At 39.8% G+C, this 27,420-nt stretch overlaps 1 protein-coding gene and 1 non-coding gene across 2 annotated transcripts; both read left to right on the plus strand.

The window, feature by feature from the left end:
- Positions 1-2,916: 2,916 nt before the first annotated feature.
- RNF149 (ring finger protein 149) lies at positions 2,917-25,448 on the plus strand. Its single transcript, XM_036394811.2, has 8 exons — positions 2,917-3,507; positions 10,828-11,078; positions 13,922-13,990; positions 16,819-16,901; positions 17,368-17,464; positions 20,128-20,323; positions 20,684-22,718; positions 24,848-25,448. The coding sequence occupies exons 1-7, from the start codon at positions 3,042-3,044 to the stop codon at positions 20,740-20,742; spliced, it is 1,221 nt and encodes a 406-aa protein (XP_036250704.1). The 5' UTR covers positions 2,917-3,041; the 3' UTR covers positions 20,743-22,718; positions 24,848-25,448.
- Positions 23,029-23,141, plus strand: LOC118693994 (small nucleolar RNA SNORD89). Its single transcript, XR_004981361.1, has one exon. It is a non-coding gene; the product is annotated as a small nucleolar RNA SNORD89 (small nucleolar RNA).
- Positions 25,449-27,420: the final 1,972 nt, after the last annotated feature.

Genomic DNA, 27,420 nt, shown 5'->3' on the forward strand with positions numbered 1-27,420 from the left:
TGCTTTCACTGTAGCAGTTAAATGTCACTCTTAAAGTTCACTCATCTTTTTTGCATGTAGGAACTGAGCACTCATCTCTTCGGTGTGCATTAATAGTGTTTTGGAAGTTTCCTCAGTGCTATTTCTTCCCTTGCCAGCCTAGCTCTTACAAGTTCTTGTTACAGCTTGTTCTCTCCACTTTCCTCTGATGCGTTTTCTTAAGCCAAGTCTGACAATTTTCCTTCTCATCTTGTTTTCCCACACCATCTCCTTTCAACAAAATTCAAGCTCTCATACTAAAATTCATATCCAATAAAGAATAGAATAGAATAGAATAGAATAGAATAGAATAGAATAGAATAGAATAGAATAGAATAGAATAGAATAGAATAGAATAGAATAGAAGCCTATGTTTGGATCAAATAACAGCCTGTGTTTCCTATTTACACTTCAATTCTTTCTCTTGCCACTGGTTGGACTGCATTTACTGTAAGAACTGTGACCACAGTTCCCTACCGTGCACAAACAGGGGTCAGTCAACACCAGCTTCTTATTTCCAGTAATCTGTATTTTTAAAAGAACACTTCCTGCAGCTGGTTTCTTCCTTTTTACTTACTGTTTTTACATTTATCCCATTTCTGGAGTGATGTCTATTCTGACTAAACTATGTGTCTTTAATTTACTTACAAAAAACCAACCAAACAAAACCAAACAAAAATCAAAACAAAACAAAAAATCAACAAAACCCAACCAAACCCTAATTTGAACATTTTTGGAATCACTGAAGCACTTTGAGATTTTAATCTTCTTTTTGCTAAATACTGAATTTGTGCTTCTTCCAAATTGTGTTGCTTGTCATCCTTCAAAAAAGCTCACCTTTTACCTGCCTTTTCACTGCTACCACCTCCACATGCCCCCTCCCATCTAACATCTTGCTAGATGCTCCTGTTTCCTTCTCCTCTTTTCCCTAACTTTTTACATTAACTCTAATTTTTCTATCTTCTTCCCTCAGCTTCCAAGTTCTCCACAGCCCGTTCCACATTACTTTGTCTGCTAAGTCTTGTCTGTCTTCTTGATTTTGCTACTTTAATCTTCTTGTCACTATGCTCAGTGCCTTTGGAGAAGATCCTAACACTGACAAGTCTTATTTTGGGAGAAGCTGGAGAGTAGCTTCAAGGAATACTTTGGGTTTGAAGGTATTTGTTTGTTTGTTGGTTGAAACACTGCATCTGGAACAGAAATGGGAACATATTGGCCTTGATGCTGACAGAGAATAGGGCAGTTCATCAAGCTCATGGCTTTTCCCAATGATATCTTCTGCACAAACTATTCCAGGCTCTATTAGGCCCTGCCTGTGTCAGCACCCACAACATATAATCATGATTAGGAAGGACATCAACAAAGTTTGACAGTGTTGTTCGACAACATAGGTAACAGTGCAGGAGCACACAACTGTTGTCTTCTGAAGGAAAACAACCATTCAAAAAAGGCTGGTAGCTGGTGGGAACAAGTGATTCGTTTTAAAAGCTGGGAAAAGCTACAGATATGTTCCATGAAAAAAAAAAAAAACAGGGGAGACTCTGTGTTTATTCAAGTAGAGGTGTATGTCAAATACTTCTATTTAAGGGAAAACAAGTCCATAGAATGATCATGTCTATTCGGTACCTTAATACCTTAATTGTACTTTTCCCTCCAGGCACGGTACAGACCCTGTCACCATTTTTCATGGCTCTGGAATGAATGTTCATTTCCCTCAGCACGGGCACCGTGTGTATCTGACGGCGCGTAGCTCCGTTCCCTTTCCCCTGCATGTCTGTGCACCGCTGTGTTCTTTGCTGGCTTCCGGCCACCTCTTGTTCCCTTGTGTCCTTGCTTCTGGCGCTCCAGCCTCCCTCCACTCCTCAGGAAGCCATGCTGCACCCTCGAATAGGGCGAGGTGTGCCCCGGAGGGTGCGGTGGTGACTCATGTAGCTTGACGCGTGTGTCACTGCCGGGGCTGCTGTACAGGACCCGGGACCGCCCCATGGCAGGGTCTGAGGCCGAGCAGCCCCCGAGGGCTCGGTGGCGGGGGAAGGCGGGTGCCGGGCAGGGGCAGTGGCCACTCCGGGCAGGAGGCGCCTCAGGTTGATCGCCGTGGGCACCACTTGCGTGCAGGAGGCCGGGGCCGAGCTGTGCTCCTTAAACAGCCCCAGCAGACCGGGGGCAATGGCCACCCTGGCGTGTATTAGAAATAGAGCGGCCAGCAGAGCTGGGGAAGTAATTCTCCTCTTGTACTCAGCACTGGTGAGGGCACACCTCGACGCTGTGTCCAGTTCTGGGCCCCTCAATCCAAGGATATGGAGGTGCTGGAATTGGTCCAGAGAAGGGCAGTGGAGCTGGGGAAGGGGCCGGAGCACATGTCCTATAAGAAGCAGCTGTGGGATCTGGGTTTGTTTAGCCTGGAGAAAAGGAGGCTGAGGGGAGACCTTGCCATTCTACAAACACATGAAAGGAGGCTGTAGCCAGATGGGGGTCGGCCTCTTCTCCCAGGCAACCAGCGACAGTACAGGAAGACACAGCCTGAAGCTGCGCCAGTGTGGGTTCAGGTTGGATACCGCGAGGAATTTCTTCACAGAAAGGGTGTAAGACATTGAAGTGAGCTGCTCAGGGAAGCGGTGGAGTCACCTAGCCTCGGAGTGTTTAAGGAAAGACTAGACGTGGGACTGCGTGCCATGGTCTAGCTGACATCTAGCTCGATCATAGGCTGAATTCGATTATCTCAGAGGTCTTTTCCAACCCAATTGATTTTCAGACCCTGTAGCTGACGCCGGGGCGACCCAAGCCCCGCGCCGCCATTCGCCCCGCCCGCCTACCTTGTGTGCCGCCCCCCCTCTCCCGGCATGCCGCGGGGCGGGGCGGCCTGGCCCGGCCCCCTGCTCGCTCTCAGCCGCGGCGGGCGGGCTCCGCCCCGGGCGGCACCGCGGGTACCTGCGCGGCGCGGAGCGGCCGCGGGGCAGAGCGCGCCGGCGGTGGCCGAGCGACCTGCGCACGGTTCTCCTGTCCGCGGCGGGGACGGCCGGGCCATGGTGCGTCGCGCCCGGCTGGCGCTGGTGGCGGCGGCGCTGGTGGCGCTGGGGGTGCCGCCGCCGCCGTGCGCGGGCGCCCGGGCGCTGGAGTGGTACACGGCGTGGGTGAGCACGGCCTACGTGGAGCCGCTCAGCAACCGCACGGTGCACGGCAGCACGGAGAGCGGCCGCTACGGGGACAGCTCGCCCAAGGAGAGCGCTCGGGGCCATGTGGGCATTCCCCGCGGCGCCTCGCCCCGCCACATGGAGGGCTGCGCCCCCGACACCGACTACGACGTGCCGCTGCCTCCCGGTGGCCGCGGGAACCCCGAGGGCGACCCGCCGACCTGGATCGCCCTGGTGGCCCGCGGCGGCTGCACTTTCAAGGACAAGGTCACCAACGCGGCGCGGAAGCGGGCGGCCGCTGTGGTCATCTACAACGAGGCCCGATTCGGCAACAGCACCGTCTCCATGTCCCACCTGGGTGAGCTCCCCGCGCCCGCCGAGGTGTCCGGGGGATCGCTTTGTCTAACGCCGGCCCGCATCGGTGATGCGGCTCTGCGTGGTGAGGAGTGGGGACGTAGGGAGGCAGAAATCCCTGTAAAAATGGTACAGAAAACCGGGATTTTGTTTTCTCTTCCTGTAAGCCACGCTAGGGAAAAAGCCGGGACCGTCTTCTGTCTCCCAAGTTACGGGCCGGGCGTCAGGGAGGAAATGCGGCACAGCCATCGGGACCGGCAGTCGTGTGGCAGACTGGGTGGGAGGCTTGGATTTCCTTTAGCGATACCTTCTTGCCTGGTACCCGCTGGCAGAATGGCTCCAGCAGTCACAGGTAGGCCGCTTTCTGCAGGCCTTGTGGAAACGCAGCAGATATCCCGGAGATGCCTTCAGGTGCTTTTGAAGGAAGAGCTGTAGCTATTTGAAGATAGCTTTAGAACAGGCTTTGTTGTATTGGCTTCATCGTCCTCTCCTGCGCAGGTCTGTTGCGAGTGAGAGGTGTAAGCATCAGGTAATCCTTAAACGCTCGCAAATGCCGTAGGAAAACTGAATCCTGGAGAAGGATGTTGGCTTGTCTCAGCGTACTGCTGCTACTGTGTAGCCTGCAGAAAGGTTCTGTGATTTTTGCCGAGATAGGAATCCAGATGTTCTGTCTCCACAGTCCCCGCTTGGGCTATGACACAAAAGACTTGCTGAATTTTTATGGTTATAACAATATTAAATGCTTAAATCAAAGAGGTGAAAAAAAGCCTCAAAACTTGGCAGTAAAATTTGTTTGCTTTTGTAGATTTTTGAGAAACTGGAAGGTCTTCAGAGGAGGATGTGAAGACAAGGCAAACTAAGTAAAAAAATCTGTAAATGTGTGCTTCACATGGTTTTGCTACAATGAGTTTATTGGTGCCCGGGCTCTCATTGCTAGTTGTGAGGAAGGGACGGACCAGAGACTTGGATGAAGTAAAGCCATAATGTGTTTCTAAAGGAAACAAGTTTATTTTCTTAGTGTAGTAAGCTGAAAATCTCAGCTAGGGAGCTGTTGCTCTATTGCACGTGTGATTATTATTGGAAAACACGTCTCTCCTCTTGGAATACCCAGTGGCACCAACTGGGGGATTGGAATCATGATTATTGTTCTTAGCCTGCTGCTTGCTTGAGATCAGCCGGGCCCATTTCGTATTCTTAGTTCACTGTGAAAGTGGGGGTGAGGTGCTAGATAAAATGAACCTTTGGTTTTGATCCTAGGTGGTGATTAAGATACTTTGTTGTGTAATAGTGCTTTCATCTGAAACAGTTTCTTTTTTTGTTTTCACCCTATATTGGGCAATCAGTACAAATTTTTTTCCTCCTTTTTCTCCGTTCCCCATTGTAATATCTCATAAGTATTATTTGCTCTTTTGTTGAATTTTTTTCTGCTTCTCCCATTTTGCTTACTTTATAATTTTTTAAAAAATTTTTCTGCTGTCATCTTTGTGGTACAGAAGACCTTCTTGGGCTTAATACTTAGTTTTGGACTTCACTAGTACAGTTACATCTGCCAGTGGTGTAAGAGCTCTCTGACTGCTTATTGGGTTTTTTTTTTCCTTGAACTGGCAGAATGTTGCTGATGAAAGTTCCACCTATGTAGAGAGTGTGATTTGGTATAGTACATATGTACAATAATACATTTGTATTTATACTGACTTCATAAATGCAGGTTGACCTTACGATTGTTTGAATGGGATTAAAATATATTGCAATATAATTATGAGCTGGGATGTAGTCATAAATGCTTGTTTCATGGTTGACACTTTCAGACATGCAAATGTTTAAACACTTTCAGTGCACTTTGGGAATAAAGGGAAGAGGTACTGTTGGTGTTTTAAATGTTAGGCTATTTGAAGGGAGATGAAGGAAAGGTCTGTGGAAGACTGGCAGGGGAGAATGTGCAAGGTAAAGCTATGGTTAACAGGATCTGCATTTTCATTTCTGTGAAGAGATTTGTGAACTGGCACATAAGGAAGCAAGCTTTCCTTCTGGGAGGAGTGCTGAGGATAAATACTCTGGGAAATCTGCAGTGCAGTTACTAAGGAGTGGAGTTACATGCATAAGTAAAATCCGCTTAATGCGTTTGCAATTAGTGGCACTGAAAATGATGTGAGATGGAACAGTGGTTATGGCTGGTACAGATGCAACCCAAATTATGTGAAGGTGATAGGCAGCTTTTGTGATCTCAGTGCCATCTTTTCATTCTCCTCCTGGAAAGCCTGCACTTTGAATTTTCTGGGACATATGTGATACATGTGTGCTATTTTTTGGTTGTCTTTTGGTGTTTTTAGGCATGTTTCACCCTGAGTAAAAAGAAAGGTTTTTGATTAGGTGAAGAAATGATTTCTTATAGCTAGTGTCAAAGTGTTTAAAAAAAGAACAAATGTTCCAGATAATCTGTATTTTTCACCTTGTAATCTTCATGAGTGCAGTGAGTAGGGATTATAACTAAAATTTTGGAATAAGAGAGTCGAGAATTTTAATGTGTAGCCTTGAAATCCTGCCCCTTCTTCCAAAAGAAGGTTCTGCAAATTGACTCTACTGATGTGTCTCATTTCAAGCCTTTGCTCTCTGTCCAAATTACATTGTTCAAAATGCTGGATGACTCCTCTCCTCGAGGAAAGTAATAGTGACACAATTTCATGTGTGGCTGAGAAGATTTTTCCATTGAAAACCTCTCATTTTACCCAAATTACTTGGGCAGTTGTACTTAATTTACTGAATCTGAACTATATAAATTCAGACTTCAGTTTTACTTGGCAGGCAGTCCTAACTCTGTTCATTTTTGGTGATGATGGTGAACTTAATACAATACAGAAGCTTCAAATTGCTTTCCAAAGCCAAAATAAATATTGCACCTAAATATTAGCTGGGAGTGGGTTGGAGAGGAATCTGGAGAGGCAAAGTGTGGAGTGTTGGTAGAGACCAGACTAAGGAGAGTCAGAGGCTCAGTTCTGATTCAGAAGTTAGGGGGAGGCAGAGTTATATTGCAATGGAAAGAAAAAAGGGTCTTCTGGTTCTGTAGTTTTCCTGTTATATTTCATGCTGGGCACCCAACCATCTCTGTGTCCCCCCCAAGCTGGGATTTGGTGATCCTGATCAGAACATAAGTTACCTTATTGTGGACTGTGGAACGAAATGCGGTTTTGCTTGACACGCAGGGATGGGAGGCAGTGGCTGTAATAGTTTGAGGTAGGCCTGGATTAGGGCTTTAATTCATGGTTTGTGGATTTAAGGGAAGCTTGGGACTTAATTTGAGTGTATGACTGGCTACATAATGAAAATGGTCTTTGATTTGCCAACATACATCCAACTAGTTCTTTCCTCCATTGTCATGTTTTTTTAATGCACATGTATTGGACAAAACAGATGTAAATTACTTTGTGCTCACAATTCTATAAGTTCTTGGCATCTCCAAAGCAGCAGAGTTGGAGTTATTTTGGTATGTAGTTCAACTTTTTGTTACACTGCTTGCAGGACTACTCAGGATTCTCAAATGGTGCATAATTTCTGTATTACTGCTGTTTTCTACTGAAAGCTCCTGGTACTGTAACTGCTGAAAGGACAGTGGCTAGCTTTAGTAACACATGACTGTATGATGTTGAGATAGTAATGCTGTTCTGAAGAAGCAGTAACTGCTTATATCTGTCTTATAGATAAAAGGGCATATGTATTGGAACTCAGGTGGAAAGAGTATGTGTACCAGTGGTTATATATCCTCCTTGAGGCAGGTGAAAATACAACATGCACCAGGGATTAGGTGAGTTTGGGGTAGATGGTTAAGACAAAGCTTGTTATGAGATTGTTAGTGTACTGTTAGCATTTGTTTGGTGTTAGTTGTGGCAGTATTAGTAGGGTGCCTATGCTTAAATAAACCAATGGACTGACCTTAAACATTTTTACTAAGATGGTGGAACTCTGGGAGCTTTCTGATATTGCTCAGGAGGACAAAAAGAAGGGTGTGTCTGTGATCAGTTTCTGGATGACAGGAAAATATCTTCTTAATCTGTAAGCATGAATAAGAATAAATGTAGTTTGGTGTGCCTGCAATCAAGATCTGTACCTGTCCTACTTCTTTTTCATTAGTAGAGTGCTGGTTTCCTTTTGGAAGAAAATACTGGGAATTGTAGCAGTAAAACGGTCTGCAATGGCAGGAAACATACCTTCATCTTCAGAGTTCCAAATTTGCCCTTTTTTCCAAGTATCTTAAGGATCTTCCAGCCCTGATAATGGTAAAAAGCACAGACCAAATTTCAAGTGGACCCAATTTCACTGAAGCATCAATCAAACCTAGAAAAAAATTGTTTACTCTAGCAGAGTAAAAATGTGATTATTTATTGTAAAACTAGGAGGTTATAGAAAGGCAAAGCCAATACAGCATGCTTTCAAAGTAGATGCCTTTATATGACACTTGAAGTTTTCTTTATAAATGTGATTTGAGGTGTCTGAGTTGTGTGGCAGTTGAAGAAGTTGATGGAATGACTCACCATCATTTCGGTCTTTGAATAATGAGTTTCAGAACAGCAGGCTAAAATTAGCAAGGAATGAGTTAAAACCCTTAGTGTTACAGGCTGCTCAGGGCAACTGCTTCTCTGGGACTGCTCTTGTTCCTTTTGTAATCATGGATTGCAATTATTCTTCTCTTCTTCCCCTTCTGTCTCATGACCTTCAAGGCTTCTGTGTTTAGTTGCATGTATTTTTTATGGCAGGTTCATCACCAAATCTTTAAAACTGCTAAAATGCTTTAAATGGGTATTTATTTTAAAATGTTAATTCTAAAAGTGGAAGGTGTCACACTGTCTAGCAGCCATTGTGCAAAAGTAGCCTGACTTTCATTTCAAGGAAATAACTGTCTGATAGTTGGGCATTCTGGTGACAAAGCAGAGAAGGACAATACTTATTGTTGTGGGGGTTTTTAAATACTTCATCATTAGAAATAGTGCAGAGAATCAGATAGCAGGATTAAACTGACTTAAGATTTCAGGATTGAGGTGGAAATATACTGATTAAAAATCCAGGCTGCCTCTAATCTTGAAACTTTCTTTTCTTCCTAAAGCTTGGATGAAACCACATAAATCTTTCCAACACATTTGTACTGTTCCCTGGCCATCCTTAGGCACTCCTGTTATTTGTAACTCTTAAAATTGATAAAAGACGCAGGACCTAATTTCTTGATTTAGGTATGGGGATAGCAGTTCTTAGCAATGTAAGATAAATTCCCATTTTCATATGTTTTTTTCTTGCTAACTCCTTGTGGAATTATGCAGGGTCAGAGAGCGTTTCACACTCTTCTCTGAGTTTCATGAAGCTCTCTGGTAGTGCTTTTGTGCTGTTTCAGAGAGAACAATATTAATTAACCAAGTTGTAGTATGCTTGGACTTGGGGTATCATGTGGATCAATACGTTGTTGGTGAGCAGGACTGATTAGTGGAGCCTGGGTGCTTGTTGTCTGTCTGTCTTCACCTTCACTGCTTTGTGTCTCCCAGCACACCCAGCAAGCAAGGCAACCTAGATGGGGTGGGTGTTGCTGGTGAGCAGAGTGGGGTGCCTGAGGGGAAGCGCAAGTTGGTGTAACTGTAACACTATTAGGAAAAAACCACTTTTTTGCTGGGTCTGGATCTGGCAGACACAGGTGTAATGGTTCTTAGAGTCAGTGACCAGAGGTGGGATGGTTGTGCTAAGGTGAAGTTGAGAAGGGAGGTTTATTCAGCTAATGCCTGGAACCTTTAGTTTTCATCCAGACCAAACTATATATGCCTTATGGAGGGAAGAGTTCTACTGTACACAGGGGAAACTTCTGCTAACTTGATAGCAGAGCGGCCAGATTGAAAAGCTGTCACAGCCTGACAGCTTTTTTTCCTTCCTCAAATAAAGGAATTTAGTTTAAATAGTTCAGGCAAATAACTCTTTGTCTTATTAGTAAGAGTTGGCCGAGGCCAGAGTGCAGCTTTGAATTTTGAAAATCCCCATTTGATGTGATGCTATAAATAAGGAAGCCATTTCTTCTGGCATAGCTTCTCTGTAAGGAATCTAACACAGCCAGAAGAGAAAAAGGCTTTAACCCTTCAGGGGGAGGTCTTGTTGCAGGTAGGTAGTCTTTTGTGAATCTAGAAAAGGTAGCTGTAACATTACAGCTTTAGATTTTCACGTAGGAAAACCCCTCTCTTTTTCTTCTTTTCTCTCTGAATCAAGACTAATTTCACTTTTTCTCAGAGCTAGGAGAGCAAAGTAAACTATGAAGCTGTGACTTACCAAGGTGGCAGCAGTGTTGGTACACACAAAGTAAGAACTATTCAAATAGAAATAGAATACAACAGTGAAAATGTGACATTTTTAATAGGTATATTTATCTGTAATTTGTTTTGTAATACTTGGAGTTATTTTGGCATGTAGTTCAACTCTTTGTTACACTGCTTGCAGTATAACCCAGTATTTCTGAGAATACTGGGTATTCTTCCAGAAAAAAAAAAACACCAGTCACAGAGGCCTTTGGATTTTGCTAGTTGGTCTTGTAATTACCTTATTGGTTTTGGTGGTAGTATGTTGCCTAAAGGTTTTGGGGTTTTTTTTTAAATTTGGTTTCTTTCATATGAATTGAGAGCTCTAGACTTCTAATACATTAGAAAAATCCTTTTGTTCAGTGCTCCCAAAAAGAGTCTCAAAGTATTTCTTGACAAGTCCTTGTTATGAAGTCTCATTACATTTTGAATATTTAGTATTAAAGAATCTGTAAGTATTTCAATGTTTAAAATAATTTCTTATTCAATTTATTATTAAATATATGAATATTTTTCTCTTTTGTTTATATATCCAATGTAATTGGGCTATAGATTCAGATTCAAACTAAATTGAAGTGTCTCTCTGTGATGTTCACATACTGTCTCCATCTGCAACTAAAATTCCCACGCTGACAAATGAAAGACCAGCTGTTCCTGAGCTGCAAGCTAGAAGTTAAACTGCTTCAAGATGGGTTGTGTATGACTTGTGTGGTTTTTTGCATGGTTCCACATCTTAGCTCACTGTGGAATGATGACTATAGGCCTTGAGCAGTAAAGATGCATCTGTTGAACTTTATCTTGTGTTTGAGAGTTTTTGAAAGTAAATAAAGGATTCTTTACCAGTAAACTTTCTATCAATTCTGCTATGCCTGAAAATAAGCAGTGGAGGCTTTCCTATAAATTTTCTTGCTGATCTTAACTGAAGAGGCCAAATTACCCTCAAGCAAGAATACCTACATTGTTACTGTGACTACTGACTTTTTTTCTTTTTTTATTCCCTCCAACAGGAACAGGAAATACAGTGGTGATAATGGTTGGCTATCCAAAAGGAATAGAGATATTGGAGCCAGTACGAAGAGGGATTCCAGTAACAATGAGTATTGTTGTTGGCACACGACATGTGCAGGAATACATTAGTGGTCAATCAGTTGTGTTTGTAGCCATCGCCTTCATCACCATGATGATTATATCCCTTGCTTGGCTCATATTTTACTATATACAGCGTTTCCTCTATACGGGATCACAGTTTGGAAACCAGGTAAATGGAGCTAATGGCACTTAAGAGTATTTACCTCCTTCTTGTGTCAAATCAGTTGCCTAACTTTGATTGTTTATTGGAGCGTTCTTGAAGATCTGTGCCTTCTTCCTATTTTGCTAACTGTGAATGCTGCTCAGCAACAGTCAGTGAGGCTAATAAGCACTATGCTAATTGGCATCACAAGTTTGACTAGTTATAATTATTAGATGCTCATATGAAGTAATGAGAAATACATTTAGCCACTTGTCAACAACAGCTTCTTACGTGATCTGTCACCTAACTGAACTTCCTTCCTTTTGACATGAAAAGTTATTTTCATTCTTCAGTAATTTTCATTTTGAAAGTGCTAACTTCACTAACCAGACTTTTTTAATGGAAAGAGACCATGGTAAGTTTTTCTTTTTTAATTTTCTTATAAAACCCACAAGTTCTTCAGGGTAGAATTTTTAGTTCTAAAGTTTTATGAAAACTACTTTTGGTACTTGTAATTCTACAACTCCACTGTAGAGTTATTGAATTACAGCAGCCTAGAAGGTGCATGTGTGGTGAGATTCAGCTCTCTTGGGCTACTCAAGGTACTGAGAGCAGTGAGAGTACTGAGGAGGTTTGGAAGGAGTAATTTTGCTCCTTATTTGCCCTTCTCACATTTCTGTACTTAAAAGAAAAAAAAAAAAGCCAGCTTTACTTTTTTCCCCTGAGGAAAGTACTTATCATAGAACTGTTTAGGCTGGAAGGGACCTTTGGACTCCTACAATCAAGAGTACAACTTATATGGAGTTGTTGAGGATGCAAGTCCATCTGAATTTTGAAAATACCTTAGACTGCTACTTACCTCTGCTGTTCAGCTACTGCAGATAGGTTCTTCCATGATCATCAGCAGCTCTATCGTTTGCATGCTTCTTTTTTTTTTTAGCCACAGTTCAAGAAAAAATATTGCTTCAACTAGTGCTTAGCCATGTGGACTTCTGACTTTTCCTTGATGATGTAGATTCTAGCTTAGGGGAGGAAGGAAGGGATTTTTGTTCACTTTCATAAGTCTGAACTCTGTTTAGGACTTAGAGGACTCTTCTAGGAAAATACTTAATTTCTCTTTTCAATAACTGAGGATAACACACAGGACTTCTGTATTGGCTAACCTTGTAGTCTCCCTGAAATTTTGGTTTCGTAGAGTCTTTTTTACTAAGCTTTAAATCTTAGCATTTACTTTCTGAGAATACTTTTGGGAAAAGAAAATTTTTGAGAAGCATTTATAGAAAAGGGATGTGTTTCTGTGTTGTAATAGTTGTTTAGTGAAGAAAGTTGCTTCTTCCTGTTGCCTTTTAAATAGTTCACACAGAGGAAACTTCACGTGCTTTATGAAGCATCATATTGTGTACTTTAGTTTTAAGGATGTGAATGTGGTGTTTCTAAGAAACTTGTGCCACAGACTCTTAATAGAATTTTGCTATTGTCATCCAAATGCCAGTAGATTTGCCAGTGCTTGTCATCTGAATGCCTCTTAAACAAATGAAACTGTCTAGCATTAGAATGTTATGCCCTTTTCTCAATTCTTTCTCTTCTAAAATAGCCACCGAAAATAAAAATGATGCAAAGTTGGAAAGTTTTGACGATATTAGTCGAGATATATCATTAAGAGTCTTAAAGGAATTTTGGAAACAAAAAGCCACTTTCTAACCCAAATCTTGTTTTGCTTGGCTTATGGACTCAATTAGAAGTAAAACTTGTGAGTTAAATATGTTCTGTTTTAAAGCAAGCTGCAGTGTAACTGCTAACTGAAGATGGGTATCTTAATATCTTAGTATCTGATATTCTAGTATCAGTTTAGCAGTAAAATTATAGAAGATCTCCTTGCTACTGAAGATGAAAACAGGACTGTGCAGAAAACCCTGAAGAGGTGGAATAGGCTTCTGCTGCTGGTTTTGTCCATTTCTGGGAGACCTTTCAGACTACTTATCTTTAACACCATAAAAAATTAAAAGTAAAAAAACAATTTTCAGAACTATACATTTGTAAAATTATATATGTCATCATAATTCTTACAGAGAAAAGCTGCCATTGTGGGTTTGGGGTTTTTATTCCTTTATGATATTTCTTTACTGAGGGCTGCTGCTAGACAGGTCAGCATCTGTCAGCTGGGAGTATTTAGTTTCTCAGTTTCTTGCAGTAGCTAGCACTTTGTCTTGAACTACAGTACTGCTTTCTTATCTTGCTTCCCCTCTAAGCATAATTATACTGCATAGAAGTCCAGTATGGTGCATCATGTCTGTAAAGCCTTTCTTGTCATCTCCTTTGCATAATGGGTCCTTTCAGTGCAAAGCTTTGTCCAGTGCAGCAGACAGTGTTTAACTGAGGGGAAGTATTAATAGCTACAAGCAGCCTTTTGACCTGGTGGTCAGCTGTAGGCTGCCTGGCAGGATTCCACCTTCTCCCAGGCTGCTGCAAAATGCACGGTGTGCTTGCTCATGGGCTTGCCTAACTGGAAGGTCTGGTTATATGGCTGTGGTTACAGTTCTGCTTGCCTCTAAAGCCTACACGGGTTTCAGCTTTCCTGTGTGGGAAGGGCCTTAATGCCGGCAGGGCAGTCGGGATGCGGGACTGCCGGTGTGCTCGGCTAACCCCGCACAGCTGGGGCTGCTCCTGCGAGCAGGGCGCTTGCAGAGCCTCTGGGGTGCAACTGACTGCTGCCTGGAAATGTTTTATAAACTAATTCTTTGCCCAGAGATCAATTTAATTTTTTAGACGTATTTAGAAGACTCAGTAATCCACCTGGAAAGTATTTAAAAACCTGGAAATATAATTCATGAAACTACTGTCTATACTAACACTTAAAATCTTATTTCAAGGGACATAGGAAGGAAACCAAGAGAGCCATCAGCCAGCTTCAGCTGCATACAGTGAAACGTGGAGAAAAGGTAATTCAGTGTCTCTGGTTATTGCTGTAAGTTTCAAAAATGGTTGTAATGTTTTCAAAGAATTTAAACTAAAATTACCACAACATAATTGCACTGTGACATACAATTCTAGGCTTATGTCAGGGCCTAGGCTTAAAAGGCAGAATTTAAAATGAAGGAGTCAAATTTGAAGTACTCTTGAAATTAAGGCTACTTTGTTGCAAATAATACCTGGTTATATAGAATGATAGGGGACTGGTACTGTAGAGATGAGGAAACATTTGTTATCTTATCAGCACTTGAAAACATCAACAAGTGGATTGCAAAATACTTCCGCACAGTTCTTAGAGCTGATGTAATGTTCTGTGTTCTTAAAAGAACATTCATCACCTTATTGATCAAAAGGCCTTAAAAATATAAAAAGCTTCTAAAAATAAAACACTTGTTTCATCTTTTGACATATAATATGTTAAGGAGCTGTGTAGGCTTAACCTGAAGCATAATTTTTTAAAATATATTTCTATGTTATGAAATATAGCTAATCTAAAAATTAAAGCAGCTTTCAGGAAGTTGGCTTTGACAGCATATGGCCTTAACTCAGCTGTATTAGAATAACTGAAGTAGAAAAGCCAACATTTTGAAAGAAAATATTTTAGCTGGAGTTTCAGGAGTGCTGATCCTGGATGCAAAATTAGCTTCTGACTAGATTTCTGCTGCTACATAGGAATTTTTTCCCCCTCAACCCTTGTCTTACTTGATGAGTTTTTATTTAAGGACTGATTTATTTGGAGATGAAGAACAAGGATTAGGTTATTTTTAAGTCTATGAATAAAATCAAAATGAGAAAGGACATTGATATGTAAAAACTTTAAAAGAAGTAGCCTAGCAGAAACTGTTCCGTTCAGGTCATGTGCTACAGAGGATATGTCCTTCATTTAGTAAATCAGTTTTGAAACTTAAAAAATTTTATAAATGTCTTTGAACTTCCTTGCCTTTTCCTTCTATGCTTTCAACATACTTAAATAGTGTTTTACAAATATTTCTTACTTTTTATTAGATTATTTTTGATGGAGTTTAGCATATATTTCAAGCTGTGAACAGAGGGATATTCATACTTCAATTCATACAATAGTGACATAAGAGATCGAGAAAGGCAGAATTGAACCCAAACTTTTGTAAAGCACTATCAAAGCATAATGTCAGCGTTGGATGAAAGGGACGTAGAAGGGTCGTGATGTATGTTAAAAACCACACAGAAGATGTTAAGAGCTTTTAAAATTGATGTTCAGTAAGATGTTCCAAATAAGATTTGTATTGTGTGATTTTTGCATTATACAGGGAGTTCCTTCAAATAAATAGACCCTTGACTAAAGTAAATAAAATGGGGGAATTTGTTGTTACACCTTATGCTGATTATTCCTATGGGTGCCATGTTCATTAAGAAGAGTAGAATGAGATAAGGTTAGAATCTCTCTGTTAAAATAGAGCTTTTGTGTGTGGTAGATCTCATTAATGTGATTCGAATCAACCTGCTATCAGCAAATTTATGTAACTTACTGATGCAGAGGTATTTTCATGAACTAGTATAAATTTGTCTGGACATTTGTCCTGTCTTACTCTGTAAATGTACATTTTTTTCTTTAAATATTTCCTTTCAGACTTTTAAAAAGAGTCTGTTTCTTTTGTTGTGATGCAGTACAGTTATCCCCACTTGAGGTTGAGATATTTAACTAAAAATAGGTCATATATTAAAAGTGTATTTACTATCATGTAGATTTTTCCTGAGAAGCTTATGGGATTATTGTAAAATGGACACTCATTTGAGTATGTGCTACATATGGTGTGCTTGGATTTTGCCTCTTGTACAGAATAAAAAATAACTTGTTAGAGAATAAGCACTTCTCTTAACTTTGCTGACATAAAAAAAAACCAGTCTTAATGTGATTTACTTGGGAATTTAAGGCATTAATTGTGTAAATTGATAGCATGCAAAGGAGGGAAATGTTGGCCTTAACTTGAAAGTTTCCTTGCAGAACTAATTAGTTTAAATGTTTGTGTTGAAACTGAAGTGCTTTGATAAGTTGTAAATCAAAAATACTAATTTTTGGGGGATGAAAGCAGAGGAGTTTTCCCACTGTCTGTTCTTCTAATACTTAGAATTTATGCAGCCCAATTAAAATTGGATTATTTTTCTTGTATTTGGAGCTATCCATCATATTTACACTGCAACTCTAAGTATGGCTTCAAGAAGACAGTAAGACCTGTTAGAAAAGATATTTAACCCTTAGATAAAAGTGGAAGTGGGGAAATTATGTTCTGTCTAGTGTGAACTTGGAGGAAGGTTTTAAACCCAAATTGCATACTTGCGTTCTCTTCTGGCTATGAAGGAATATCTGCTAGGATGTGGTAGAAGAAAGGTGAAGAAGAGGTTTTGTGGGATTCAACCCCCAAAATCTCTTCCTGCTCTTGGAAATCTTTGGGACTGGTAATTCAGAATTAGGTTGCACACTTTGATTTGTGCTGATCTCTTAAAGTGTTTTCATCTTATAGCTACCTTCAACTGAAACATTCCTGTGCTCCCATGAACAAAGCCAATGTGTGAGACTTACTGAATTACTTAGGATGCTATGTATAGTTATTTAAATTTGAAAATCTGGGTTTGGCTGCTTATAGTATTTGATAACTTGATCAAATCACCTCTTGATAGAATCTCAAATTAAATGAGGTAGATTTTTTTATTTGCTATACCATTGGATATATTTTGCAGTCTTTGAAGCTAGCTATTACACAAAGCTTGTTCATTCTGTAATGTGTGAATGTTATACACTTAAATGTGTTGCCATATTTAGGGTTTAGATGTTGATGTGGAAAACTGTGCTGTGTGTATTGAGAACTACAAACTGAAGGACACTGTCCGAATTCTGCCATGCAAGTAAGTTGTCATAGTTATTCTTTACTCTTTAGCATGTTTTTCTGAAGAAATGGGATGAATTTTCTATAAATTCTTCTGAACCTCTGGTGCCAGAGCTGAAGCTGCAATTTGTACAGCCTGTTAAATGTTGAAGGGCACTGTGAGACCATGCAGCACTTCATATGTATGTGGGGGCAAGGGAGCAATTGGGAGAACTGTAGGGGTGAAGTAGAGCTTGCTTAAATTAGAACTGTACACTGTTGAACTGATAACTGCATGGTCTTTGTGGTTATTAGCATCTCCCCTTCAGAAAACTGGCATGAACCAAAAGGTTTCCAGAACCATGTCTGTACTAGTAAATTGAGCAGCAGCTAATTGTCAAGATTATAAAGGAAAGGTTTATTTTTAATGTGTTAACTTGCTCACTGTTTGAAGGAGGGGTGTGTGGCTTTCATGGTAAGTTCTAAAGAGCATTTCTTTTCTTTAGGCACATCTTCCATAGAACATGCATTGATCCTTGGCTTTTGGATCACCGAACTTGTCCAATGTGTAAACTTGATGTTATCAAAGCTCTGGGATACTGGGTATGTTGCACACTACTTTAATCTTCAAAGTAGAAGTACAGTCTAGGAAGCAAACTTCATGTAACTGTTCAGAATGAGAGCAGCTGTTATTTGACAAGACTTGAGAAGCTGGGAAAAGATGCAAAGAGAAATTGAATGAGAACCAGAAAATAGGGGAATTTTATGGGCAAGAGCTTAAATATATTGAGCAGCTTACGAATCTTCGTTGATAACCAGTATTTTCTGTCTCCAGCTGATGATGTTAAGGAATTTGAAGCAGAGGTGAGACTGTTTGCTCAGGCTGCAAAAATATAACTGAATTAAATAAATCTAGAACGTATATTTGATGTTGTTGAGAATGTGATTCAGAGGAAGAAATTATAGTTTTTCTACATAGAATGTTTGTGTACTTCCACATATGCCCCATGATTTATCCCTGTAAATGAGCTGGTACTTAAAACCTTCCTAAAGACATTCACCAGTAATTGGTTAAGTAGAGAAAATGATGTGCTCTCATTTCTTTCTGACAGCACCAGAAAAGAGAGATGAAGACACATGCGGTAGGTTACTCAGTCACTGTTGATAAATAGTCTTGAGTTCCACTAAAATGCTATAGGCAAGAATATACCTCTCTTATCTCCTACTGATCTACAGAGATCTCTAGAAAATAGAGCTGGTTTTTTGGTTTCAGGGCCTTTCCTTTCATACACTAGATCTGTGTTTTGACTACCTTTTCTCTTACTTCATTGCAGAGACTTACCAGATCTGTGGAAGAGTGTTAGGAATTACTGTTTTGTTTTGGTAAAGGGGACAATACTCTTGCTATGAAATATGTATATACCAGATTTTGATGCTTCTGTGAGTTAAGTCAGACTTTACCTGGGAGTTGCAATCTTGTTGTCATGTGGAATAGCTATTGCTACTTTAAGATTGTTATATTAGCAGCTTGGTTTCTGCCCACATTGAATTCTTGGGGTTGATGTATCTTGTGTTATATGCAGAAGGACTTATCCTTTTGAATACAGGCTGGAAACTGAAATACTGACATATTTGGAATAATTATATTCCCTGAATTTGTGCTGTTGCAGAGGATACTGGTACTAAGCCCAACCAGGAGCAGTAATAACTCCTCTGCTTTTTGGCTAAAATGATTTTTGGAAAGCAGATTGAGTGGGATTATGTTAAATGGAGAAGTCCAGTTCATTTTTCTAATGAAATGAGGCAAATGGATCCTGTGTTTGCATCCGTTGTTCAAGTCTCACTGAGCTAATAATGTGGGAAACTATTCAGGAATTTTCTTCGAGCTTAGTTTTCAGTTTGATCCAGGTTGCCCAGTCTAGTCTGTGGAGCGATTGCCTGAATTGTTTTACTGATGTGAAGAAAAGAAGTGCAAAGAGCAAGGCAGCTTCTCTCAGCACTGGGCTCTGAACCTACAGAAAAGAATGTGCAGCCCTATAGAAATATACTAAACCATCTGCAGAGAGGCTCAAGGCTCAGTTCAGTTATGGACAACAAATACTTCAGATGCTTTTACATTTTGAAAGGCTTGAAGTAGAAAAAAGTCACTAAGTCCTATGACGTGGCTTTTGTAAAGAGCAGACTTCAGTGATCTAGTTCTTCATTATGCTATTTTTTATGAGAGAAAGAACATAAAATTTCTGCATTTCAGCATGTCTGACTGATTTTGTACAGCATTACTGAATTTTGTAGTTTCAGTTCTTATTTAACTGTTTAAGTTTTGGAAACTAAATCATTAATGCCCCCTCCCGTCTGCAAATGTAAAGATTGTGTTCAATTGTATCATGTCTGTAGCTCATTAAAATTCAGTATGTTTTAAATTATGCTGATTTGATGCTAAAGAAAGAATCAGCCCAGAATTTCTTAAAATTTAAGATGGGCCTTTGCTAGTTGTTTGAAGAAGGAAAAAATACTTGCTAGTAAGCAAAAAGAATAGCTACTGAAACTGCAATATAATTGCTTATGTATAATTAACATCAGTATATCCATGGCAATGAAGGTAGTCTGTTTAATTGTAGAAACAGAGCTGTATGTGTAGAACTTTGATCCATTCTGAAAATTAATTCAGAGTTGTATAGCTTGTGCTATACTATAGGTGAAATAGATCCCTTTGCCTGTGATGCAGATGTTGCATTCCTGCAAAGTGACAAGCCAGTGTTTTTGGAACAGACTTTAAGTTAGGCTGGAGATAGAGGAGGACAGAATTTGGTTCTGATGTAAATGTTTGTTCAACCTAGTAAAAAAAAACCTGGCCAACTACTATAGTGAAAAAACAGTTCTTGGAGACTTCTGCAAACTCAAAGAATCAGTAAGTTTCCTCGGTGGGGACTTTGTATGTGCTGAGCCTGCTCCTAGCCTTCAGCAATACTGTTGCTACAGTGTTGCAGTAATCCATCCAAAAGGCTGACTGGGTGGACTTTTCCTGTTTCTGCTCTTGGCTTTGTGGTGGCTTTGGATAAATGCCTTCTCTTTTGGTTGGCTTTCCTTCTTGCAGTCAGACAATAACCTTGAAAGTGGACAATATCAACACTACTCCCAGGAGTGCACATGTAATAGCTAAAAAATGGTTGTTTTTCCAATAAGGTGAGGTTACAAAAGGTGACATGGAGGACTATTGAAGTCTGATGGTAGACAAAAATGACAGCTAAATATGTTTACTTTTGAAGGGGGACCCTGAAGATGTACTTGAAGTTCCAATACCTGAATCCATAAGTGGCAGCGTTTCAGTCGGAAGTCTGAGTATTGCTTTGCAAGATGATGACAGAAATGAAGTAAGCGAATTGTCAGCTTCCTCCACTAATGAGTCTGTATTGCAGTGTACCAGCTTAAAAGAGGATGCAGGGGAAACCACAGCATTGCTTGGTAAGTAATTCAGTGTTTCACTGCACAAATCTTAGCACTAGACATTGCATTAGAAGCCCTTCTCTAGCTGGTGTGAGCAGTTAGTACTGCAGTGCAGAGCAGATTGAGTGGTGTCACTTACTACTGGTCTTCTAAAAATACAAGCAGATTTTCAAGGAACTCTGTCAAGCAACAAATAACTGAGCTTGGGTGAAAGAAAGATGTAAGCAGTGTCTTAAGAGGATTACCCAGAGGATCTTAAGAATCTGAGGTATATATGAGTATGAAGTTTTTAGCCAGAGTATGGATTAATGTAACAAGATAAAGCATATTAAAATGGTAAAACAACAAAAAATTTTTCTTTTAATTCCTGATTTCTAGATGTGGATGCCAGTAATAACCGGCATGGAGAACATCTATCTAATGGAAATTCCCACTGAACTGCTTCATGGAAGATATCTTGAATAGACTGTTGAAGAACTATTTTTTTTTATTTAATTAGTATGGACTTTTGTCTAGTGAACAGAAAAAATAACAATGTAAATTATTTTACCTTTCAAACTTTTCTAGCTGGTGTTCCAAAAGGGCTAATAACTAAGAATTTTGTACACAGGAGGATTTTATAAAATCTCCTCTGGATGTCTCATCCTAAAAAAAAAAAATGCAATAACCCTTTTTCTGTAAGCATTGTTGCAATGTCATTGTGTTCCAGAGGGCTGTAACAAAGATGAAGACTAGGCAGTGAAAATAATGTAGACTGTGTAATGGTTAAATATTTTGGATGCACTATTTACATTCAGTATGTACACATGAAGAACACTTACAAGCTATGTCTATTAAAATGTTCTGAAAGTTCTGAACTGTTGTAATTGGAGATGAATATTCTCAGAAAAGACATTAACCTTGAAAGAATCAAATAACTTAATGGATATGTTGCATATCCTTTTCTTGTGATGGAAAAATTGCTGGTTGCAACATGTAACAAATACTTATTCTGTCTTGTAATGTGTTCTACTCAGAGTGGACGCTGAGAAAAGGAAGCCTTCTCCATCTTGCTAGCTTTCTATACTGAATTTGGCAGTAATAGGTTGTGCTAGGTGGTCTTCACGTGCTGAGCATGTAGACATTTAGTATATGCACACTGGTTACCTCTTTCAATCTTAAAACAGAGGTAAAGGGCTAATTATGGCTAAAATATATTTATTAGTCTATTTATAAGAATTTACATAATTTCTTCTTGCTCCTGTTCCCATCCTGACCCACTTTATGTACAAATTGAAATGGTTTAAGAAATACAAAGGTTGGGTTTGTTTTGCTTTTATTTTCCCTTGCATAGAGATGCTGGAATTCTCTTGGATATTCCACATTAGGAGTTTTGACTGGGTTTGCCATTAGCATTTATTCCTTTCTTTTAGATTAGCAGTATTGTGCCTTATAGTAAAACACTTAAGAAATCTGAAGCATCTGAGAGTAAATATAAACCCTGGCATCTCCCATTATGACCTCTTATTCAAATATTTATATACTGTAAGTGGTATAAGGAATTGCTAAACTGTTTTGTAAAGAAATATGTATATTTAAAACATTACTTAAGGATGTTAAGTGAATTGTTTAGGATTTTAGCATTGTCATATTATAAATAATATGCTACATTCCTCAATTTTCTTTTGTAAAGCTGTTGCTACAGATTGCTTAAAACGGTGTCTTTCACTAGACATTTGTTTTAGAGTGCATTTTGTTTTTAAAATGTATATTTGGAATGTTTTTAAGAAAATATGCAATTCTTTTTCTAACTTACATTGAGCTTCAACAGAAGCAATAACTTTTTTTTTAATTTTAAAATGAATGTTCCAGAAACGACAGAGGGGAAAATATAATCTGAACTTCTACTTTGCAGAGCAGATGTTTCACCCTAAATTTCCTTAAAAAAATTCCTGTTAATGCCTACTTAAAAAAATCTGCCTCTTCCCTGTAGGAGTATAACTTTTAGGTTTACTGGAAAACTGTCAGGTTGTAGTTCTAATGTCACCAGCAGGTGCAAGTTTTTGTGATGCCTTTATCTTACAAGAAGCACATGAGAATGGAATATGACTGACCAGCCATCTCCAAAACTGAACAAATAAATAAACAACCCACAACTAAAGCAGACAATGTGTAGGGACACTTACGTCTCCAAAAGAAGCTTATCAACATTTCCAGAACTGCCTTTTTAGCTATCTCTTCAATATTAAAAACTAAGTCTTCTCCCTCTTCTTTAACACAAAACTGAACATTGATGTAGTAAATGTTGAGAGGGTTTAAATTCTAGCTCAAAGAGGAACCAAAAGAGAAGTTATCAAGAGAAGTGTTGTCAGTCTGTGGATTGTGTCTTGCTGATACCTACAGCACAGTATTCATTCTGGAGAGGAGAATTGTGGTAAGTACTTGAGCTTTTATGTAATACCTATAAAACCAAAAGCTTTTCTTAAGAATTAAATCTGAGATCTGGCAGAAAGATGGAAGAAAGCCTAAGGAACCTGCAAACTGGAAAGTTTGCTTATAAAATCTGGTGTGTGCTGACTTAAAAAAATACCCGAGTGTGAAGACTCCTGAGGTCTGTTTCACATGCTGGCACTGCACCTGTTTCATTTCAGTCATTCACAAAAATAGTTACAGTTGTTTCAGTCAAATAGGTTTGCACATAGTTGATCTTTGATATAGTTAAGTCTTGTGAGGCCAGCTGTGCTGCTGAGGAGTGATGACAAAAGGCCGAATTGCAGTGCCTCCAGCAAGCAGTTTGCTCTCCTTGGAAGCACAATGACAAAAATCATCTGAAGCGAATCACTAGTCTGACCTCAGCCAAAAAGCTGATGTGCATTAGTAAAAAGAGAGGTAGGATGAAAAGTACAGGGCAGGAAAAAGACAATCTAGGGAGCTTAAAACAGTAGCAAGAGAAGTTTAGACCTGCTGTTCCAGCCTGTCTGTTATGTTGAGTAAACGGGTGTAGGCTGCTGTGGGTAAATACAGGTGCACAGACTTTGCTAATCTGGATCCCCACTAAATTGGATCAAACTGGTATTGCTAGTTTCTAACACTTTACCTACCAAATGCTTGTATGAAGATCAGAACTAATGAGTGATTTTTTTCACCCTCTCCCTCCTTTTTGTAGGGTAGGTGCCTCCTGACTCCCTTCTTTTCCATTTGGGGAAGCTATAATCTGACTCTGCTGCTTCAGCCATGTCCTACCTAGTGTGGGAGCTGCAGCTGTGTGTGTTGTGGGCTCCTGCTGCCTCCCCCTGCCCTCATCACTTCTCTCTTCCTAGCTGCACAGTTTACATACAACATGCAAGAACTTGTCTTGGACACCTCTGTCCCTTTGTTAGATTTTGCTGTAATCAGGCAGAGTGCTGCTTATTGGAGACATTCCTGTAGTATCATTATACAAAAAGCTAAATTGCAGAGCCCACAGGAAGTCCAAAGCCCCTCAATGGTGATGCTGAATAAATCACTTGGGAAAAATCCCTAGCAGGACTAGGGGATGCTGATTTTTGTGGAATAAGTTTTATTAGTGTTGTGTTAATTGGTATGGCTTTGCTACTGCTGCTCTTTCTGTTAGGGAGAAATTTAGTGAAGTTAAGTGATTTAATTTTTTTTTTTTTTTTACAAAAGGAGCTATGAACATGTCAAAATGAGTTGCTGTCTTAAAGAAAAAACTGGAGGCCCCTCTTTGTTTAGAAATTTTATTTTATTTATTAATAATAGTCTACATATGACAAACTGGAAAAAACTTGGTAGTAAATAATTGTCTAAACTGTCTTTCAGACTTGATAGCAAGCAAAAATGAACCATAGACATTTCAGATCTAAAAGCATGTTCATGGTTTAATTACTTGCAGTACCAATTTAACTGGAAAGTCTGGATTTTCTTTTACTAATGACTGCTAGACTGGATTCTTCTTTGGCTCTAAGCAATGCTTGGAGGAGATTCTTGGCATGTACTAGACAAGTTTGATAGGATAGCAGTAACTCCTTTTCCCTGCCTCTTACCCCCCACATTGAATGTAGTGTGAATGTAGTCCAGTAGCCTGTTGCCAGTAATTAGGGCTAGATTTTGGAGGTCTACTGGAGGAGTTGTAGGATAATTTGCCTACAGTGGAAATGCCTGTAATCCATGCTGACTTAATAAAGTGCATACCAGTATACTCCTGCCAAAGCTGACCTGTTGGGAATTCTGGTCCTGTTTAGGTTGTAACTGGCACAGAGAAACACCATTGCACCTTTGTCAAGTGTGCAAAGCTGCTTTTTAATTACCTATTGATTTGGGAATGGTCATTCAGGTTTTTTGGCCATCCTGCCAGGTTCCTCTACAACCAGCCTGTTGTAGTTGGGCAGAGTCCAACAAGACTGTCCCCTTGGATGAGATGAAAGGATGCAGCTTTATAATAGGGCCATGTTGAATTACACTTCCTGAAATGTCAGCTTAATTTTTTTTTAACTGAATGCCTGTAAAAAATTGTAACATGTCTTTAAGACTGATCTTTACTGGATGTGTTCTTTTTTCTCACAGGTGATATGTGAAGATTTGAGAATTGGAATTGATTAAAAGTGCACAAATCAAGCTGAAGGCTTTTGGTTTTGTTCAGTATGGGTCCTGATCTCTCCTCAGATATCCTACTGTATTGCAAAACTTGATTTAAGAAAGTTTTTAAAATAGAATGCCTTTATAATTGCATGTATTTGTGTGAAGAGTGCATTGCCTGAGACTGTCCATTATAGTTCCATTGGACCAGAAGCTCCTTTTCACCATCTGAAACATGGTAATGTTACTGCATTTTTAAATGAGCATATCCTTAATTCAGAAGAACAGAGTAAGTTTCCATCATTTTGTTAGTCTGAAGCTTAATTCCAAAACTTTGAAGCCACCTACTTCTACTATATAAACATATACCTACAGAGAACTATTTGCACTTGCTAGTCTGTAAAAAACTATTCACAGCAGTCTTTTATTGTAACCTTGAACTAATTTGGTTGCATTGTTTGGATTAAGCACTTGTCTTTTCCATTGTGTATGTACAGTTGTAAGAATGTCAAGTTATGCATTGTTGTTGTAACTTAATGGCTAAAAGCTCAAATTCCATAATAAATTATACAGACCTTTTAAAAAGCAATCTCTGATAAAGGTGGAGGGTTTTGTGTTCTTTGGTACCCTTAGGAAATGGATCTGAAACACACCCCACTAGCACAGCACAAAACAAGATTAACTTGGTGCTGGGTAGCTATGGGGGAGCCCGGTTCAGCATATGGTGCTTTCCCCATGTCACCAATACCTGGCAGGGCTGGGCTAACCTTGGCTGGCTCCTTTGTGAGGAGGGGAAAAATTGATGGAAGAACTTGGGGGTCAAGGTAAGAAACAGCTACCAATTGCCATCACAGGCACAGAAATGTGACTTCATGATTACTTTGAAATGGCAATAAATTAGTTTGAGAGTAGGGTAGTAGAGGACTAAAACTACCCCTGTGTAAGCTGACACTTCTCTCTTGCATGGTGGCAGGATTGGGGTGGTGGGGGGCGATGAGCCTGTTACAGGTGATCTCTGCTGTTCCCTCCTCACTCTTTTGCCCTGCTCGATCCTGAGCTCATTCCAAGGAGTTCTGCAGTTCTTTAGGAACCCCTTCAGTGTGGATCTTCTCCATCAGGTATAGACCACTCCAGGGTTATCACTGAGCTGCCACCAGCCTGGCTGAGGGGCTCAGCTGTGCCAGCTTGTCCTGGCTAGGCCTGGAACAGGGCAGCCTTCTTCTCACAAAGGCCACCCTGCACTTCCCCAGTACCACAGGACTCTGAAATTAATATGGCTCAGACGTATCTATGATAAAATCATAAAATTTCTTGGTAAGTCCCTAATCCATGGATTTGTCACAGAACTAGAAAAATTACATGTATCAGTACAACTCAAGCAAATACAGTAAAGATGCAGAACAGCGAGACTTTGGCCATAATATCATAGTAGCACTATGATATTAGTCTATGACGCTAGTCTAAAATGTATGTATGTGTAGCAGTACCCTCTTAAAAACAGATTATAGTCAAATTTGGCTTCAGCTTTAGTAGATAGAAAACATTAAGGTATGATTTTAAACCTGCTTGTAGTCTGAGTGGTGCCACTAAAAATGCCTGATAGCAAATATATTAGGATTGGAAGTAATGTCTAGAATTGGAACAGATCTTAAATAACTGTTACTTTATACTTTACTTTTACTTTTGTTAACACTTTAACTGGAAAGCTGCACAAGTCTAAGCCCTGGTGACTACAGACTTTTTACTGAAAGATTGTATTAAATGAGACAAGAGACTGAAAATCCTATCAATCCAGGCATTTTCACATCCTAAATTCCTTGGAAAGAAAAAGCCAAAAGACTGTATTGACTTTGCATTATTGATCTTGTAGTTCCTAAAACTTTGAGAAGCAGATGCAGATTTAAAACAACTTTCATTTAGCAAGCAGTATTAAATTAGAACTTGTTACTTCCCAAGTTACTTCCCTTTTCAGTCTCAGGGCTTAAATATAACAGGAGCTACTCTACTATCAGCTTAAAATTATAGCTGATAAACTTGCTCCCCAGTTTCCCCAATAGCTGGGACCTAACATGAAAGCCACTCTGCCTCTGTGCACTAGAAGGAAGAGGCTATTTAACTTTGGAACATACACAGCAACTCAGAAGTGCAAATTCAGAAGTGAGAAGAGACTGGAATTCTTTTGATTTTTATGGAAGAAGTGTGACCCTCTTTCCTAAGTGAAAGATTTTTACCAGCATGTAAGGTATGGTATTTCAACTGCTGCTAGCATGATTCTGAAAATACTCAGTGGTCTTGATAGGAGAGAATATTTCTGTGAGCCTACAGCACCCAACTTCATTTCTGCCTTGTGAAGATAAGCCTGTAGCTGTTTCTAGATATCAAGACAGACTTTCCCTTACTCACTAGAATACATTGTTAGTAGTTCTATCCAGCTCCTAGAAGGTCTTACACAGTGAACAAAAGGTAAAACAAGGAACTTACTTACCTTGATACAAGTTGACTTTAGTTATATACAAGTGATTATGGATCCAAAGACAGTGAGTGCCAGATTAATACTTAAA

This window comes from Molothrus ater, chromosome 2 (assembly GCF_012460135.2).
Source record: "Molothrus ater isolate BHLD 08-10-18 breed brown headed cowbird chromosome 2, BPBGC_Mater_1.1, whole genome shotgun sequence".
Taxonomy (NCBI): Eukaryota; Metazoa; Chordata; class Aves; order Passeriformes; family Icteridae; genus Molothrus; species Molothrus ater.

What these genes read in the sequence shown, in the direction of transcription:
- RNF149 (XM_036394811.2), top strand. Translation starts at nt 3,042, where the DNA reads ATGGTGCGTCGCGCCCGGCTGGCGCTGGTGGCGGCGGCGCTGGTGGCG. An exon ending in GATCACAGTTTGGAAACCAG is followed by an intron (nt 11,079 to 13,921) that starts GTAAATGGAGCT and finishes TCTTATTTCAAG; the next exon opens with GGACATAGGAAGGAAACCAA. An exon ending in GGAAACCACAGCATTGCTTG is followed by an intron (nt 20,324 to 20,683) that starts GTAAGTAATTCA and finishes CCTGATTTCTAG; the next exon opens with ATGTGGATGCCAGTAATAAC.